The sequence below is a fragment of the Wickerhamomyces ciferrii genome, contig 00108 (genome assembly GCF_000313485.1).
Source record: "Wickerhamomyces ciferrii WGS project CAIF00000000 data, strain NRRL Y-1031 F-60-10, contig 00108, whole genome shotgun sequence".
Classification (NCBI taxonomy): Eukaryota; Fungi; Ascomycota; class Saccharomycetes; order Phaffomycetales; family Wickerhamomycetaceae; genus Hansenula; species Hansenula ciferrii.
Window position 1 is genome coordinate 96,773 of NW_011887632.1, and position 17,633 is coordinate 114,405.

Here is a 17,633-nt window from a genome sequence, read left to right on the forward strand (position 1 = left end):
AAGTAAACTTTGATATATTGTACAGTTAATCATTAGAAACCCCTTAAAAAATCATTTAAAATCAAAACGTTGAGTAAAACGAAACGTTATTTTAAATTTACTCTTTTTTACCAGATCTTGAACCAAAAACAACTGGAGGAGCTGGAACATCAGGTTGTTCAATTAATTTTGCTTGTAAAGCTAAACTATAATCTCTTAATTGCATATTTTCTTGTTTTAAAGTTTCAATTGTTTGTTTTAAAGCATCAACTTCTTTAACTCTTTCTTCTAAATCTTTAATATAAATTTCTTTACGTTGTCTAAAAGCTCTTTGAGCACTTCTATTTTGTGCAGCTCTTTTAGTATTTGTTAATTGTCTGCCATTACGACTTAATGGTGAACCATCATCATCTTTTGAACCATCATCACCTTGATCTGGACCATCATTTGAAGCAGCAACTGCAACAGCAGCAACATCAAAACCTTCATTCAAATTTTGTGGATGAGGTTGTTGAGTTGGAACAGCAGCATGTGTAACTTGTTGATGTTCTGGGGCTTGTTGTTGAACTTGTTGTTGCGCTTGTTGATGAGCTTGTTGAGCTTGTTGGTTATGTTGAGCTTGAGCTTGAGTTAATTGAGTCAATTGATTGATTGTTTCATGTTCTCTGCTGAAACTTGGATCAATTTGTTCTTCAAGAGCTAATGAAATGTTTTTGTTAGTAACGCGTTATCAACATATAAACAAACCTTTGAAGTTATATACATACATCTTTTTTTTTCTTCCCAGTATGGATTAGTAGTTGCAGACATTATAATAGATTAGCTAGTCGTTTGTTAGTATTCATTCATTCGTTAGACAATAACATTCATCCATCATTCAGATTCATCGTGTTTAGTGTAGATCTATAACCTTTCCCACAAGGTAATAACCCCCTTTATTCTCGAAGAATTATATGAGAAAAAAAACACACACACACAACAAAGTCATCAATAAAAAGGACCAAAATCGACACTGAATATTATGAACTAAATATAAGTGAACAATCTTGATCTCTGGGCTATTGGATTATAAATCTGGTGTAGGTTAAGCCATTACCTAAGCTCTGATACCACGTACGCTTATATAATTCCAGAGTAAACAATGCTTCACGTTCCTTGGAAGTAAACAATGAAGAAAACATGGTTAAAAACCCCATATAAACATGAATTGATGGACGTAGAACGATACTCAGTAGAAATATTTATCATTTACTTACTTTTCAGTGAATTCTAGTGTATTGAATAGCCAAATTGGTGTTGTTCAACAATATTCTTGATAAAAGTGTTGATGTTTGGAGGAAATTACAAAGCAATTACGGAAGAAAAACTTTTTATATAATCTGGATTTCAATTTTCAGCAACTGACCGGGAAACGAAATCGCTGTGGCAACACTAAAAGTAAAAAAAACAAACAAATAAGAATTCGCGGGTTTTAACTTTTTATACGTATCAAATTTTAATACTTTGGACTTTGGAATCGATGTAAACTTGTAATTTGAATTTTGTAAGTGGTATATCAATTTCTTTAAAACTTTTTTTGAACCCTTTTTTCAATTCTAACTGTGAGCTCTCCATTGTGAGAGCTAAATGGGTAATTGTGACCTTAAATCGTGTGTTTTTGATTGAAATTCCAAAATTGAAAATTAATCTCTGTGTATTGATTAGCTTATATGAAGGCCCTAAGGATATAATTATAGCTGTACTGGAGTTTTTATCCAGTTAATTTAAGGTAATAATTCATTCTTGATGTTACGTCGTTTAATTAAAAATTCACGTACCTGCAATCTATATTAGTTATTAGTTACGTGTTCATTATTATTATTTCATTCTATTAAGAAGCTCAATATTTATAAAGGCTGGGGGTAGATGAGATTAATATATGATCATATTCATTCTTTTTTAAAACAAGTACTAAATTTTATACTTCATTTATACACATTCATTGTACCTGAGCGATCAACAGAGACAATCATATTATAAGGTCTACTGAGAACGATGAATCCATTGATTATATCATGGTGTCTCTTGATCAAGTCTTGTTGAGCGTCTGTCAGAAGGGATTGTTTGGTACGTTTTAGCTTCTTATCCAATCTTTTATCTCTAGTGTTTTCTGGTTCTGTTGGATATCTTTCAGTAATGATTCTTAAATTTGGATTGATCTGTGATGATGAAAATGTAGGTTTGTTCTCTTGATTGATACTTCTATTTAATATCTTGGAATCTTCTGGTTGTAATACATTCCACATTATCATATCTGAATTTGGTGAAGCTGCAAGTACCCAAAACTTTTTTCTATTTTCAACTTGTCTTTCCACTAATTGTAATGCAGTTAACGAACGATCAGCTTCAATTTTATTTATTGAAAGATCTGATAATTTACTTGTAATATCATCGCTATTAGTCTTCAAATTATGGATCTCATCCAGATTGAACTTATCCAAACTATTACCTTCAGTTGATCTTGTAAATACTTCACGACATGTACCAGTACTAACATCCCATATTGTAACATCTAAATCACCAGTACCACCAATAACAGTTGCATATCTTCCTTTTTTTCTATTCAAATGATAATTATCTGAACATGTTGATAATTGCTTAATGGCAAATCCAGCTCTAAATTTCCATGATTTCAAATGTAATTGGAACCTTAAATCCCATAAACTTAAAATACCTAGTGATGTACCAATTAATAACCAACTATCATCTTTTGCAATAGTGAAGCAAGTAATGTTACCATATGATGGATTTTCATCTAATTTTAATATGATTTCCATGTTTTTTATATCAATGGAAATAAATTCAGAGGACGAAGTAACACAATATAGTATATGTTTTTGATTTCTTGTGCCAAATTGTAAATCCACAGCATAGTCATCACCATCTAAATATAATTCACGAAGAATTGTTAATGTATCAGGAACAATATGATTTCTTTTATTCTTCTTGAATAAGACTTTTAAAATTTTAATTGAGCCATTTTTAGCTGCCACTGCAAAGACATTATAATTATTCAAAAACACGATTTTGGTAATAGGTGATTCATAATCAACAGTTAATGTGGAGACCTGAGATACATTCTTTTCCAACCTTGCTGTTTCCCATAGTTTCAAGTGTCCTTCATTATCACCAGTTATGAAATAACTATGATCTGGTGATGCATCAATTGAAGTTATACTTGATTTATGTTCCCTAGTATGTGAAATCAAATCACCTTTTGGAGTCCAACTTTTAGTGGCTGCTAGATTAATTTGTTGAACTGGACTATCAAATTCTGTAAATTCTTCTAAAGTTGGTTCAATTTTTATACTATTCAAGAATCTAACAACGAATGGATCATTACCAGTATAACTATTTGTGATAATGGTAGATACAACTTTCGGATCATTCGAGTCCCTTGGTTTCAATGATTGTTTTCTTTGATGGAATGATGATTCCAGTTCACCAAAAGCATTTTCTTCATTTGTAATTATTGAAGGTGCTGCTTTGGAATTTTTAAGTACTAAAGATGTCCCCGAAGCATCGTTAACTTCAATACTTTGTGATCTGTTAAGTTCAGCTGGTGTCAATGTAACCTCATCAAAGTTTTCAGAATTTGATCCATTCTGAGTTAAAGCATCAACGTTTAAACGATCATCAATGGAACCAAATGGGCTTCTTGAAGATTCATGCGAAGTTCTTGGTAATAAAACATCTGATTGTAATTTTGAATCAAAGAAAACATTTTTGGGTAGCACACCAAATTTTTGGGTTTCAACACCATTTTGTTCTTCATATTCTTTGCCAGCATTTCTGATAGACATTCTGGAAACTCTATAAATATATTCTCTCATATCAGCAACTTTCCATAGTTCCTTTTCATGTAATCCAGAGGAAATAAGTCTATCAATCCAAGATTTATCTTCACTTGATAACGGAACTTCATTATGTGATGATATTATAGAGTTGACACCGTTTTGTTTTGAAGCAGATAGCCCACCTAATGGTTTACTTAAAAAGTCAAGACCTCTATTACCAAATGCATCTGTATGTGGACTTTTAACTTGTTGCCAAAACAATGAATTCTCAGCTCTTAATGACCATGTACAAGCTAAATTATAGACAGAACGTGAAATAGAACGTTTGCAAACAGAATATAGTCCATCCCATGTAAATGATGTAACATCATATTCAAAATATGGTCTAATAATAGGATATAAAACACAGTATAAATCAGCTAATGAAACATGTTCAGCAGTGGATATTATTAGCATTAATGCTGACTGTTTAATCCATTCATTAGGATGTAGCAACAATTTCGAAACTGAACTTAAAAGGTCCCAAATGTAATCTTTGCTTATCAACCCTAATTTGTTCAAATCTCTGAAAATTTGTAAGACTCTGATAACCACTAATTCTTCAGGATCTGTTAAAGTTTGTACTAATAAAGGTAGAATATAATGCTCTAAACTTGCACTACCGACATAAATAGATAGTCCAACAACAGCTTCAACGAAAGAAATTCTTAAAAATGAGCTCTTATCGTTCAAGTAAGTTATCAAATGACTTAAAATCAAATCATTTGTCTTTTCTTTACCAAAGAATGAACATAATGGTAAAATATTTTTCAGCAATGCAATTTTAACATTTGGTTCAGTATCTGTTAGCATAGAGATCGCAAATGTTTCAAAATCAGCACGTAAACTTTCCTTTGAAATATCAAACATACCTACTGGTGAGATACCATTATTTTCAGTTTCAGGATCAATTGATGTTTCAAGCACAGTAGTCTTCAAAATGGTAGCCATATCATGAAATCTTAATGAAGTTTGAGATAAATATGGAAGACATGCAGCAAAAACAATTCTAACATATGTTGAAGCATTTGATAACAAAGCAGATAAACGAGGTATGATATATTCAGAAAATAATAAAACATTGACAGGACCAATTGCATCAACAAGCACCAAAAGTTGTGTCAAAGTCTTTAAAGCAGTAGCTTGAACATTGATGGAGGAATCATTAAAGAACAAAATGACATATGGAAGCACTCTATCTAATTTGGCTTCATCGTGAACTCTTTCTGCTAATGCTAATATTAGTTCCAATGCTTGAATTTTTGATGATTCTTGGCGAACATTACGTGATGCTGTAACTATAAAGCTTAGAAATATTAATGCTGCATCATCTGGACCACCCAATACTTTAGAGGTTGATTTTAAGCTATAATTTTTCTGTATCCCTGGTAATGAAAGTCTTATTGGTTTCAAAGAACCATTTCTGATTCTTTCATCAGCGTCTAACTCATCATCTTTTGTTGCTTCATATTTATAACCCAGGAAGTATGATATTTTGTCAAAATCATTATATAAACGTTTAATTCTTGAGTCACATTCATATACTCTCCCAGTTGAATGGAATGGAACAATATCTTCATTAAAACTTTTAAAATATTCATAAATGAAAGTATAGAAATTTTCTGGGAAAGCAACTGATTTGTATTGATCTAAATATTCTTTTGTTGACGATCTATCTTTTGGATCCAAACTTATCATACTCTTCACTAGTTCTCTAATATGAGGATCATCAATTACATTCAAATCTGGTTCAAACTCTCCTCTTTTATATTTATATAATTGTGATAAAGTGAAAATTGGTACACCTTCCAAATAAATCTCAGCAATGGCACAACCTAAACTGAAAACATCCATTTCCTTCGTTATAATAGCACCTTCATTTAATTCCACATCATAATCATCATTATTCAAAAATCTTTCAGGTGCTAAATAACATGTTCTTCTTTGTGATGTATCGAAAAAGAATGAAAAACTTCCTGGGTTATCTTCTGGTAAATAAACCGGTTTGAAAGGAGCAAAATCAGTTAATAATATCCAATTCCATGACGTTACAAGTATATTTTCGGTCTTAATATCACCATGTGTAACATCTCTTTCATGACAATCATTAACAGCATTCAACAATTGGAAAATGATCCATTTTTTCTCAATCTTCTCCAAAAATGGTCTTGTACTTATTCTATCATATATGTTTGATTTGATAAATTGCCGTATTAGATAACCAGCTCTATCTGTTTCTATTATTTTCAAATATGGTAAAACACTAGGTATATCAACAAGATCATCTTTTTGTTTATCAAGAATTTTCTTCCATTTCGATAATTCGATACCTTCATTTGGTTTAATGAATACCTTTGTAACAATTGAACCATCTGGATCATTTGCTTTGACTGTTTTCAAAAATCTTGAAGTTCCTAATTGTTCTAAATATTGTATTTGATCCAACACATCAACATATGCTGAAAGGGCAATGGATGGAGCGGTTGGCGCCATCAATGATAAGTGAGCACCCATAATAAAATCAAGCAGCCTATATGTGACTCAATGTATTGTCAAGATAGTGATTTATTTTGAATTATAGGATTGTTTAATGGCTGTCGTTTAGTACATATTTACTGATTCTGGTTATTATGGATTCTTCTGCGCACGAAATTTAGATAGATACCGGGAAAGTGTTCCGTAACCTTACCATATTGGTAGCATACAACATTATACAACCTACAATAACAAGAATGTGTATAACAAAACCTTAGACCAATTTACTGGTTAAACTATATTAAATTAATTGCGTACTCTATGGCTAGATCTAGATGGCTGTGAGTATAATTGTTCGATGAAATCCATTTGTCCTCTTCTCCCCATTCTTTCAAATTTGAATTCTTTCACTTCATCGTGAATCAAACCTTTATAATCATCTAGAGTTATATTCTTAGATTCAAAACTGAAATCAAAATGACTTGAGCTATTGACTTCTTCATCCAAGTCTCTGACATTTGCTAAATATGGATGGTCAAGCACTTCATCAACACTTAACCTAAGACTTGATTCCCAACATAATAATTTAGATAACAAATTAAGTGCTTTACCAGGAGCATAAGGTAAGACTTCAGCCCATGGTAATCCTTTGTAATTTGGCGTACCATCTAAACCACCAGTAGAATGGAACATTTCAGTACATATAGATCCTGTACCGAATTGCTTTACAACTGTTTCTCTTGATGGAGATCCTAATACTTGCAGAATTTCATGAACTTGATGAATATGATCATTACCAATAAATAATGGTTTTCTAGCATATAATTCACCAAAAATACACCCAACAGCCCACATATCAACAGCTTTTGAGTATACTTTCTTACATAAAAGTAATTCTGGTGCCCTATACCATCTTGTTGCAACATAATTTGTTATAGTACTTGATCTATGTCTTAAAAATTGTTGTGATATACCTCTAGCTAAACCAAAATCACAAATTTTTAAATTACCTTGTAATGTTACCAATATATTACCAGGTTTTAAATCTCTATGAATAACATCTGCTGAATGTATATATTTTAATCCACATAAAATTTGGTAAAGGAAACTTTGAACATGATATTCAGAAAATTGGACTGATGAATGTATAACTCTTGCTAAATCATAATCTGCAAGTTCTTGGAAACAATATAATCCATCATAAGGCCTTTCAAACACAAGTTCAACATCAAACAAATTTATAATCTAAAAAAACAATCATTAAAGTTAGTATATGAATCCAATATAAGAGAATAAAAAAAAGATAAATAGGTATCAAAATATACATTTTTATGACCTCTAAAAAACTTCATAAGTTTTAACTCTCGAACAGCTCTTTTCAACAATATCTCTTTATTAAATATATTTGTAACTTTTTTAATAGCCACCTCAACAGGTGCATCTGGTACTGAAACATCTCTAGCTTGACAAACTGTACCATATGATCCTTTACCTAAAATAGCTGTGATTTGATATTTCACATCAATATAGAAATTAGCCTCTTCAAAAACCACATATTTTGATTTATCAGCAGGTGTATTCTTATAATCACCTAAAGCCTTATGGTACATTCGAGGTGATGGATAAAGACTTGAGGATTTCCCTTCATGAGTTAATACAGAGTCTAACCTCATAATATTCTCTAGTTGAAAAGCACAATAACCAAAGTACCCAGGTTAAATCTCTGAATATATGAAAAACCAAAAGAGCTTCAACAGTGTATTCCCAAAGTCCCCAATACGATACCGACTAGTGTACAGAAAATGTTATCCATATTGCAAATTCACAAGAAGAATTGGAACCGGTGAAAAAGATGGAAATTGTATCAAAGAAAAGTGGAAAACCACAAAAGTAAATAAAACATCATACTGATTAGTAATTAGTGACACGTAATTTCACAGCTAAGAGAATGGCAGACGAGATCTGGTAATAAAAAAAACACCATTTCGCGAAACGCGGGTGTAGGATATAGTGACGTTATCAAATTCAAAGCCCATGTTATATCTACGCAAAGGATTGGAAATTTATCTACTCAACATTTCAAATGTCAAATCAGAAGTTGAATAGGATTTTTGGAAAGTTTGGGAAGATTTAGAATTTGTTGAAATCACCTAATATCACGTTACTCAATTATAGAAGGGATTCATTATCACAAATGACAAAGATGAGATACGGTATATTATGTGGGTGTCGTTTCCCATCCTTATCACAATTTAATAATCATAAGCTGCTAAAAGTACAATTTATGAGTATACGGAACGCTACAACTATCCACTCATCATCTCCAGAAGATCCATATTGTCATTCAGAATGGCCCAGTCATAATAATCCAACTCCCTATGATGTTTTCAATTTAAAACCTTCAGAATTTGATACCAAAATCTTGAGGAAAAAATATTTTGAAATTGCTAAAATTTATCATCCAGATATTAGTTTAAATAAAAATTTAATTAATCATAAAGGTGATAAATTAACTAATGATCATAAAAATGAAAGATTTAAAATTTTAACAAATGCATATTCAATTTTAAAAGATGATAAAAAAAGAGAATTATATGATCGATTCAAAATGGGTTGGAATACACCTGAACCACCAACATTAAGAAGAACAACTCAATATCAAAGACCTAGTGCATATGCAAATCAATATCATAATCAAGCTTATTGGAATGCATCTGGTTGGGAAGATTATGAAAATTTAAGAAATATGAATGATCCTGCATTAAGACCTGAAAAGATGAAAATTTTAGCTGCAATAATTACATTTATTATAGTAACTACAACTATTCAAGGATGGATGATTTTAAATAATGCGGAAAAGGCAATGATTCAAGTTCAAAAAATTCATGATGATACAGAATTTGAATTAGATAAGGCTTATATGAATTATGGATTAGATCAATCAAGAATTTCAAGATTAAGAAGATTTTTATGGTTTAGAACATTTGGATTATATAAGGAAAAAGATCAATTAGATTCAAGTCATAAAGAAAATGAAGCAATATTGAAAAAAATTGCAGGTGATGATTATGATGAACATTATGCAGTATAAACAAGATATCATTTGACTTTAACGAAATTATGACCATTTATATTCAACTAGAAATATCGATATATATTATAAGATACATATTTACTCAATACTTTAACACGAATTTATGATTTATTAAACATTTCTTTATTTCCTAATTTGTAGAATTGTCGATAGTTTATACCAATTTCGGTTATTTCAATTATTTCATTTATGCGTCACGAACCGCGTTTATCCGATCTCAAGTATTTCCTTGACCGGCTGGAGGAAAATTGAAATCAAATTTCGAGATACCACCATCAACATTCAAAATTGAATTTTTATCTTCTCAAAAGACCCTTCAATCAATCAATCTAATTTAACCGCCAACAAACCACAACAACATACAATGGATTTCCTGAAACCAGAATCAGTCTTGGACTTACAAAACATTCGTGATGCGCTAGTGCGTATGGAAGATACAATCATTTTTAATTTTATTGAAAGATCACAATTTTTTTCAACACCATCAGTTTATCAAACAAATAAATTTAATATACCAAATTTTGAAGGATCATTTTTAGATTGGGCTTTAGTTAATATGGAAAAAATTCATTCACAAATTAGAAGATATGAATCACCAGATGAAGTTCCATTTTTCCCTAAAGAAATTTTAGAACCTTTATTACCATCAATTAATTATCCAAAAATTTTAACAAGTTATTCAGATGAAGTTAATATTAATGATGAAATTAAACAAGTTTATATTGAACATATTGTTCCATTGGTTAGTGCTGGAGAAGGTGAACAACAAGAAAATTTAGGTAGTTGTACAACATGTGATATTGATAATTTACAAGCATTATCAAGAAGAATTCATTTTGGTAAATTTGTTGCTGAAGCAAAATTTCAAAATGAACGTGCTAAATATACAAAATTAATTCAAGATAAAGATATAAAAGGAATTGAAGATGCTATAACGAATAGTGCAGTGGAAGCAAAGATTTTAGAAAGATTAATTGAAAAAACTAAAGCTTATGGAACTGATCCAACTTTAAAATGGAGTCAAAATCAACAAAATAAATTAGATCCAGAATATTTAGCTAAAATTTATAAAGATTGGGTTATTCCATTAACTAAAAAAGTTGAAGTTGATTACTTATTAAGAAGATTAGAAGAAGAATAAATAATATACATATAGTAATACAATCTAACCTAATAATCTAATTGTAAGTTCAAATGCATAAAATGTAGCAGCATTAGCTGGAGCAGCTCTTAAAATTGTTGGTATAAAACCTTTGAAAAACCCTTTTAAACCTTGAGTTTTCCAAATTGTTGAAGTTACATGAAACATATTTTTATAAATAGGTTTATTTAATGAATCTGTTTGTAATCTTGATTTTATAACATCAATTGGATAAACTGAAAACCACATACTATAACCTGCACCTGCACCATAAAGACATAATTTCCAACCTGGAATATCTTTTCTTTCAACTTTATTTTTCAAGATATCTTGTTTAACCAAGTATTCAAATGTAAGGAAATACATACCCATACCATGACCTTCTCTTATAGCAGTTGGTATAAAACCTTTCATTAATCCACTAACCCCATTTGATTTATAAATGTTTTTAATAATATCTAAAGGACCTAAATTACCTTTCAATTGAGTTTGTAATCTAATACGAATATGTTCAATTGGTGAAGCTAAGATAGAATTTGCCACACCTGCAACAAGACCAGATTGATAATATTGAGAATTTGATAAAATTTTAAAATCACTGAATACATTTCTCTTCATATATTCATTAACACCAAATTGAATTGAAACACAAGCACCAACACCAATCAATGGAGTCAAAGTACCTTTATAAAACCCTTGAGGACCTTCATTCGAAATTAATTTTTTAACAACATCTAAAGTGTTTTTATATTGACCTGTTGTATCGGATTGTAATCGTACTTTTGTTGTATCAAAAGGTTGACCAACTAAAACTTGAGTTATACCACCAATAGTACCTGCAAATAAATCCTTTGCAACTCTATATTTATCATCAATTGGTTGATTATTGATCTTGTCTAAATCTGGGAATGAAGTTTCTTCAGTCATTATGTCTCTGTATTGTGTTTTCTATTGTATTGATGAATACCAAATAAATAAGACTAAAAGGATCTATAAGTTTATATGAATATGAATTGAAAGGAATGAAAATGTAATTGTATCAACAACAGAAGAATTATCCCAAAGAGAATATGTTTATTTTATCTTGAACAAATTTTTATAACAATAGACTAAATTTTCATTGAACAATTAAATATTTCTAAATTCAAATCAACATCTTCGCATTATCAATGATTGTGGTGGTGCGTAAAGCGAGAACTAGCGAGAAAAAAAAAGATAAAATGGAAATTTTGACCGAGCAATATGATTTGTATGACATAAGCGATGACAAAGCAGTATAAGTAAAAATTTATATTTTGATATTAGTTAGGTAATTTAAATGATAATTATTTGAAGTTGAAATTGATGTGTTGTGTTCATGATTGATGTGATTGTTTGATGGTGATATATTTTAGGGGGAGATAGGGTGATTGTTCTTTATGGCCTGGAGATGACATTTGTGAACAATTAGAATTTAATATACTAGCTGGGAAACCAATTGATAGTCAATAATGAATAATAACTTTTATGATTGTGAGTTATAATATATGTTGATTGTTGTAGTTGAATCTAAATATCATTAATTCTCAATCTTGATAATCCTTTATTTTGAATGGGAATGGTTGATATAAACAGTTGATTGAGATTCTTATGATTAATCAAGATCTCAAGATCTCTTAAGATCACGATCAATTTAATATAGATGGTATAATTAGAGTCTAAAGCATTATATGGATGAGTTTAATAACCTTTTTATCAAACAACACACTCTGACATTCACTAGACCTATAGTTCCATTCAGCGGTTATGAATCCATACAACATTGAACATTACCATTGATTCAATTAGTTTAAAGCCGATGAGCAGTATGAACAATATTAACAATCACAAGTTCAAGACGTCAAGACACTGTCCAGTATATTCATAATATAATAGCCCATGTTCTCCATGAGTCCATGTTAATCAATATCTCTTTGATCCTTTACATTAATGATCAATTTGAAAAATCCACTTCCTTAATACGCGACTTCGACTTGTGTCAAGTGCCGGTATTCCAAATAAACAGATGCGATACAAAGTACACCTTTAATAACCAACGGAAAAACAAAACCATTTATTAATTACATGACTCTTCGCAGACAGCTGAAGTAATATCCAATCTCCACCCTCCACCTTAAAATCTCTGTCCAACACTGGCCAAGTGTCTGTCTAGTGTCTGTCTAACTCTGCCCAGGTCTACCCAGATCTTCCTTCTACAATCCCCTGCCTATATGTCAAGATGACCATCACCACAATGATCGATGACTACAATTTAAATTCACAAACACAGATCTTCAATTAGTTAAACATTCCACCCAAAACAAATGACATAGAATAAGATAAATACATTAGATTCCCTTTAAACACAACAACACTTACCATTAAACCAATTCTTTACCACTGTGTACTGATTTCAACTTAGTCACCTAGTCATCAGTTTTTTGTGCAACAGCTTATAAAAATTCTGCGTTATCAGGTGCAACAAAAAGAAACGCCAAAAAAAGTAACAACTAGAAAAGTTAAAAGTTGAAAAGGTTTTAAATAAAAAGATTTATATCATCAACTTTATATTTATATTTATATCATCATCAGATTCATTAGATCCTAGTTTTAACTATATTGGTGGTGGATACAATCCAAGGTTAACCAAAGGGAAGGTTTCATAGAGAAAAAGGTGTCATCTCGAATATGCCAACAAACGATATCGCTGAATCTATAAACATATTAAACACCGCTGTGGTGAATCAATTAAATAACAATAATACATCAAATAAACAAAGAAAATCAATTTGTGAATCAAATCAATTTGAACAAACTGTACCAGATCAACAAGAGTATCAAAATGATAATACCACAGATAACAATACAATTAAACAAAATGATACACCTGAAAGAAAATCTCCATTAGATAAATTATTATCTTCAACAACTTCTTCAACAACTTCTTCAACAACTTCATTACCAACTTTATCTAAAACAAATACTTTAGATTCAATTGATTCTTATAATCGTTATATTAATGAAGAAGATTTAAATATAAATGAAAATTTTACCGCTACTTCGTTAACTGATTTTTTCATTAAAAATCCAATTAAACCAATTACAACTTCCATATTAAAACCTGGTTCTATATTCATTGGTTCTCAACAATCTGGTAAATCAACTTATGAAGTTGAAGTGGAATTGAAAACTGTTGATTTAAGTAAAAGTTATCTTTCAGGTTATCTGAAAATTCAAGGTCTTACAGAATCTCATCCTGAAATTATAACATTTTTTGAAAGTGAAATTATATCAGAAAATTATTCATTTTATACAGAAAATAAAGAATGGGGTTCAAATGATAAAATTGATATTCAACATTGGCAAAAATTTCATGATTGGAGATCAAATTTACCAACAAAAAAAATTTTTGAAAAAAATTATATTCATAAAAATTTTTTAAATCATCAAAATATTTATATGAGATGGAAAGAAAGATTTTTAGTACCTGATGCTAAAATTGAAAATATTGATGGTGCTTCATTTGCTGGATTTTATTATATAAGTTTTAATCAAAAAACTGGTAATATAATTGGTCTTTATTTTCATAAATCTTCAGAAAAATTTCAACAATTAGAATTATCTCATGTTTCAAATAATGGTATTAATTCAAGTTTCCAATTTCAATAAATATACCTTATGGAATTTTTGCATTCTTATTTATAATGATTAAAGATAGATATACATGATCAAGAGAAAGAATTCTTGTTCAATAATGATAATGTTTGGGTTTTGTGTTTTAATTATTTTTTTCTCTTCTGTGTGTCCTTTTATGGTTTTTTAATTATCTTTCATGATTTTCTTTATACAATACCCAATTTGGTAAGATAAAAGTGTTTTATTACTAATTTGCTAACATGTTAAGTTAGTTTTGTTAATTTTTGGTGATATTTTGTTTGCATATGTGTATCTTTATTTTGGTTTTTTATATTATATAGTTGATACATATACAATGGTTTTGGTTTAATTCACATGTAGATGTGCAATATAGATGTTATAATATGGGCCAATATACTCAAACCTAATTAAAAAGATCACTTGTTACTAATATATAGTATATAGTGTAGATAGATTTAAATATCAATATTATCCTGAAAAGGAAAGTTACTACTTCGGGAATATCATATATAATAAATTCGCGATATTTACTGTCGTTGATTCACGTAATTTATTACCAGTTACATTTTCAAATAAATATACAATTTGATTACTCAATAATAATAAGAGGTATATCAATACTGATCCATACAACAAATATAACATAACCATCATTATATGAACTCTTATAACAATTTATAATCGCAAATTGACCAAGCACCGAACACCGAACACCGAGCCCCCGGATTCAAGTTCCATTTTCGGAAATATTTACAAGTCGCGGTTAATTTGACTATAGGACTATAGGGTTCAAAAAATCAAATTAAAGGGTTCATTATGAATTTAACCCTATGAACGTTGACATATGATGGTTGAAAATTATTCAAGTCCCGGACCACATATCATAATTGAGTAAACAATGACATTGGTAGCTGTTAATTAGTAATTATATTCTATGGTGAAGAGAATAATGATCTAGGATAGTATGGGTATAAAGTATAAAAGAGATACCAAACCCATGTATAATGATCATAATGATTTAAAACATGTTCTTTATTGATTATAATCAAGATTATAAAGGCCACTGATAAAATACCAGTCAATTGATACGCTTTAGTGATCTATTATAGAAGCTCAAATATATACACAATGTTAGCTAACGGTGAAGTAAACAGATACTTAACTCAACCAAGTGATGAAGTTCCATATTTTTATCCTAAAAACAAAATCCCACTTGGTATAGCATATAAAAATGATCCAAATAAACAAATCCCAGGATTATTTAATCCATTAACTATTAAAAATCTAAAATTGAATAATAGAATTGGTGTTTCTCCAATGTGTACTTATTCTAGTGCACATGATGGTCCTGACTTAGGTAAAGTAACTCCATTCCATTTAGTTCATTATGGTGCATTTGCCCTGCAAGGTACAGGTTTAATCATGATTGAAGCAACTTCTGTTGATCCAAATGGTAGAACTTCTCCAGAAGATTTAGGAATCTGGTCTGATGAACATGCATTAGCATTAAAACCTATTGTTGAATTTGCTCATGCTCAAGGTGTTAAGATTGGGATTCAAATTGGTCATGCTGGTAGAAAATCATCAGGTACTGCAATGTATAATGCTTTACAAAAAGGTGTTGGTAAAACAGAATTTGGTTGGAGTGATGTTCCTGGTGCTGTTGTTGCTCCAAGTCCAATCTCATATAGTGAAGATTCTTATGTTACACCAACTGAATTATCAGGGGATCAAATTCAAGAATTGATTAAAAATTTCCGTGATGCTGCAAAAAGAGCTAGAGATATATCTGGATTTGATTTTGTTGAAATTCATGCTGCACATGGTTATTTATTAAATTCATTTTTATCTGGAGCTTCCAATAAAAGAACTGATCAATATGGTGGCTCATTTGAAAATAGAATTAGATTATTATTAAAAATTATTGATGTTGTTAAAGATGATCATCAACCATTATTTGTTCGTGTTTCAGGATCAGAATTAGCTCCACAAATTGAAGGTTCATGGGACATAGAAGATACTATTAAATTATCTGATTATTTAATTGAACATGGAGTTGATGTCTTAGATGTTTCATCAGGTGGTAATAATTCTCAAGCACAAAGAAGAAAAGCTTATCAAGGTTTCCAAGTCCCATTAGCTAAAGCTGTTAAGGAACATGTTGGTGATAAACTTTTAGTTGCTACTGTTGGTAAGATTGAAGAAGCTAAATTCGCTAATGAAATTATTGAAAATGGTGATGCTGATATAGTATTAGTTGGTAAAGCTTTTTTACAAAATCCTTCTCTTGTTTGGAAATGGGCTAATGATTTATTTGTTAGGATTAAACATACTAATCAATATGAATGGCCATATTATTATCCACCTTTTAAATAGTGGATATAATTTTAATTCTATATGATGTTTAAGTAGTATTTGGAATTCCAATAGATGTTATATATATGTCATTACTATATATGTGGCTTGTATGTGCTCTTCAAGTAGTTTCATCTTTCGATCAAAGTTTATATTTCAAGTATATATTTGTCGGTAATATACTGTTTTGTAAGAGCTCAATTAAATTATATATCTGGTGTTGCTTTGAGCGAGGAATAATAATCCATGTAATTCACTCCAACTAGCTACTAATAATGTGCGTAAAACGGTTATTCATGAGTTTCTATCATAATTTATAATTTATACGCATATTCGTGATCAATAACTTGCGGTATTGTAGATATTAAGTGAAGGTTTTGGTAAACATATATTTATGGAGATCTAAAAAAAGATATAGTCGAACTATACAAATGATTCCAAGCTGGCTGGTGTTGTGTAGCGATCTCAATGAATTAAAAGAAAGGCCATGATCTTGGACGATCACTTGATCACTTGGTAAAATAAGTGAAAACGAGTATATCATGAGCTTGTAAGATGCTAAAAGTACATTTTAGAAGCATGGGAGTCACCTATTATTTGAGTATATAAGCGTCATTTCTATTGTTTACCAACTTCTCAATTTATTTCATGGTTTATAAATTAATACATTTGGTTTTTGAAAGGATGTATTTGAATATATCGGCCTGAATACCCAAATGCAATATCCATCAATATATTCAATTAGTAATTATAAGCTTACAGTGCAAACAGTACAAACAACCCATCATGAAGTATCTAGAGAAATCTTCAATATAATACAAGCACAGGATGTTAAAACCCAATTAAAAATCAAAAGATGATCTCACTAGTCTTAACTTTCTTTTGATACCTTGACGCCTTGATGATATTATGGTGATTTGTGGCGTTGAACGTTTAATTAGTAATTATAAATTACGTCCGGTAAAGAATCGAAGCCCGCTATAATACCGATATGGGTATAAAAAAGATCCGAAATCCTTATACTTTAGTTACTTGTATT

General features: G+C 30.1%; 8 protein-coding genes across 8 annotated transcripts; 4 read left to right on the forward strand and 4 right to left on the reverse strand.

Moving 5' to 3' along the window:
• Nucleotides 1-97: 97 nt before the first annotated feature.
• Nucleotides 98-789, reverse strand: CIN5 (Cin5p; the record flags this gene model as incomplete). Its single annotated transcript, XM_011275748.1, has 2 exons — nucleotides 98-678; nucleotides 747-789. The coding sequence occupies 2 exons, from the start codon at nucleotides 787-789 to the stop codon at nucleotides 98-100; spliced, it is 624 nt and encodes a 207-aa protein (XP_011274050.1).
• A 1,154-nt stretch (nucleotides 790-1,943) lies between these two features.
• VPS15 (ubiquitin-binding serine/threonine protein kinase VPS15) lies at nucleotides 1,944-6,368 on the reverse strand (the record flags this gene model as incomplete). Its single annotated transcript, XM_011275749.1, has 1 exon — nucleotides 1,944-6,368. The coding sequence occupies one exon, from the start codon at nucleotides 6,366-6,368 to the stop codon at nucleotides 1,944-1,946; it is 4,425 nt and encodes a 1,474-aa protein (XP_011274051.1).
• A 267-nt stretch (nucleotides 6,369-6,635) lies between these two features.
• On the reverse strand, nucleotides 6,636-8,142 carry SMK1 (mitogen-activated protein kinase SMK1; the record flags this gene model as incomplete). Its single annotated transcript, XM_011275750.1, has 3 exons — nucleotides 6,636-7,574; nucleotides 7,655-7,992; nucleotides 8,115-8,142. 3 exons carry the CDS (start codon nucleotides 8,140-8,142, stop codon nucleotides 6,636-6,638), a joined length of 1,305 nt encoding a protein of 434 aa, XP_011274052.1.
• Nucleotides 8,143-8,613: 471 nt separating this feature from the next.
• On the forward strand, nucleotides 8,614-9,420 carry JID1 (Jid1p; the record flags this gene model as incomplete). The annotated part of the gene is made up of 1 exon (XM_011275751.1): nucleotides 8,614-9,420. One exon carries the CDS (start codon nucleotides 8,614-8,616, stop codon nucleotides 9,418-9,420), a length of 807 nt encoding a protein of 268 aa, XP_011274053.1.
• Nucleotides 9,421-9,787: 367 nt separating this feature from the next.
• Nucleotides 9,788-10,564, forward strand: ARO7 (chorismate mutase ARO7; the record flags this gene model as incomplete). The annotated part of the gene is made up of 2 exons (XM_011275752.1): nucleotides 9,788-9,848; nucleotides 9,963-10,564. 2 exons carry the CDS (start codon nucleotides 9,788-9,790, stop codon nucleotides 10,562-10,564), a joined length of 663 nt encoding a protein of 220 aa, XP_011274054.1.
• Nucleotides 10,565-10,588: 24 nt separating this feature from the next.
• YMC1 (organic acid transporter) lies at nucleotides 10,589-11,491 on the reverse strand (the record flags this gene model as incomplete). Its single annotated transcript, XM_011275753.1, has 1 exon — nucleotides 10,589-11,491. The coding sequence occupies one exon, from the start codon at nucleotides 11,489-11,491 to the stop codon at nucleotides 10,589-10,591; it is 903 nt and encodes a 300-aa protein (XP_011274055.1).
• Nucleotides 11,492-13,270: 1,779 nt separating this feature from the next.
• Nucleotides 13,271-14,251, forward strand: VID24 (glucose-induced degradation complex subunit VID24; the record flags this gene model as incomplete). Its single annotated transcript, XM_011275754.1, has 1 exon — nucleotides 13,271-14,251. The coding sequence occupies one exon, from the start codon at nucleotides 13,271-13,273 to the stop codon at nucleotides 14,249-14,251; it is 981 nt and encodes a 326-aa protein (XP_011274056.1).
• Nucleotides 14,252-15,367: 1,116 nt separating this feature from the next.
• On the forward strand, nucleotides 15,368-16,615 carry BN7_3674 (NADH:flavin oxidoreductase/NADH oxidase; the record flags this gene model as incomplete). Its single annotated transcript, XM_011275755.1, has 1 exon — nucleotides 15,368-16,615. One exon carries the CDS (start codon nucleotides 15,368-15,370, stop codon nucleotides 16,613-16,615), a length of 1,248 nt encoding a protein of 415 aa, XP_011274057.1.
• Nucleotides 16,616-17,633: the final 1,018 nt, after the last annotated feature.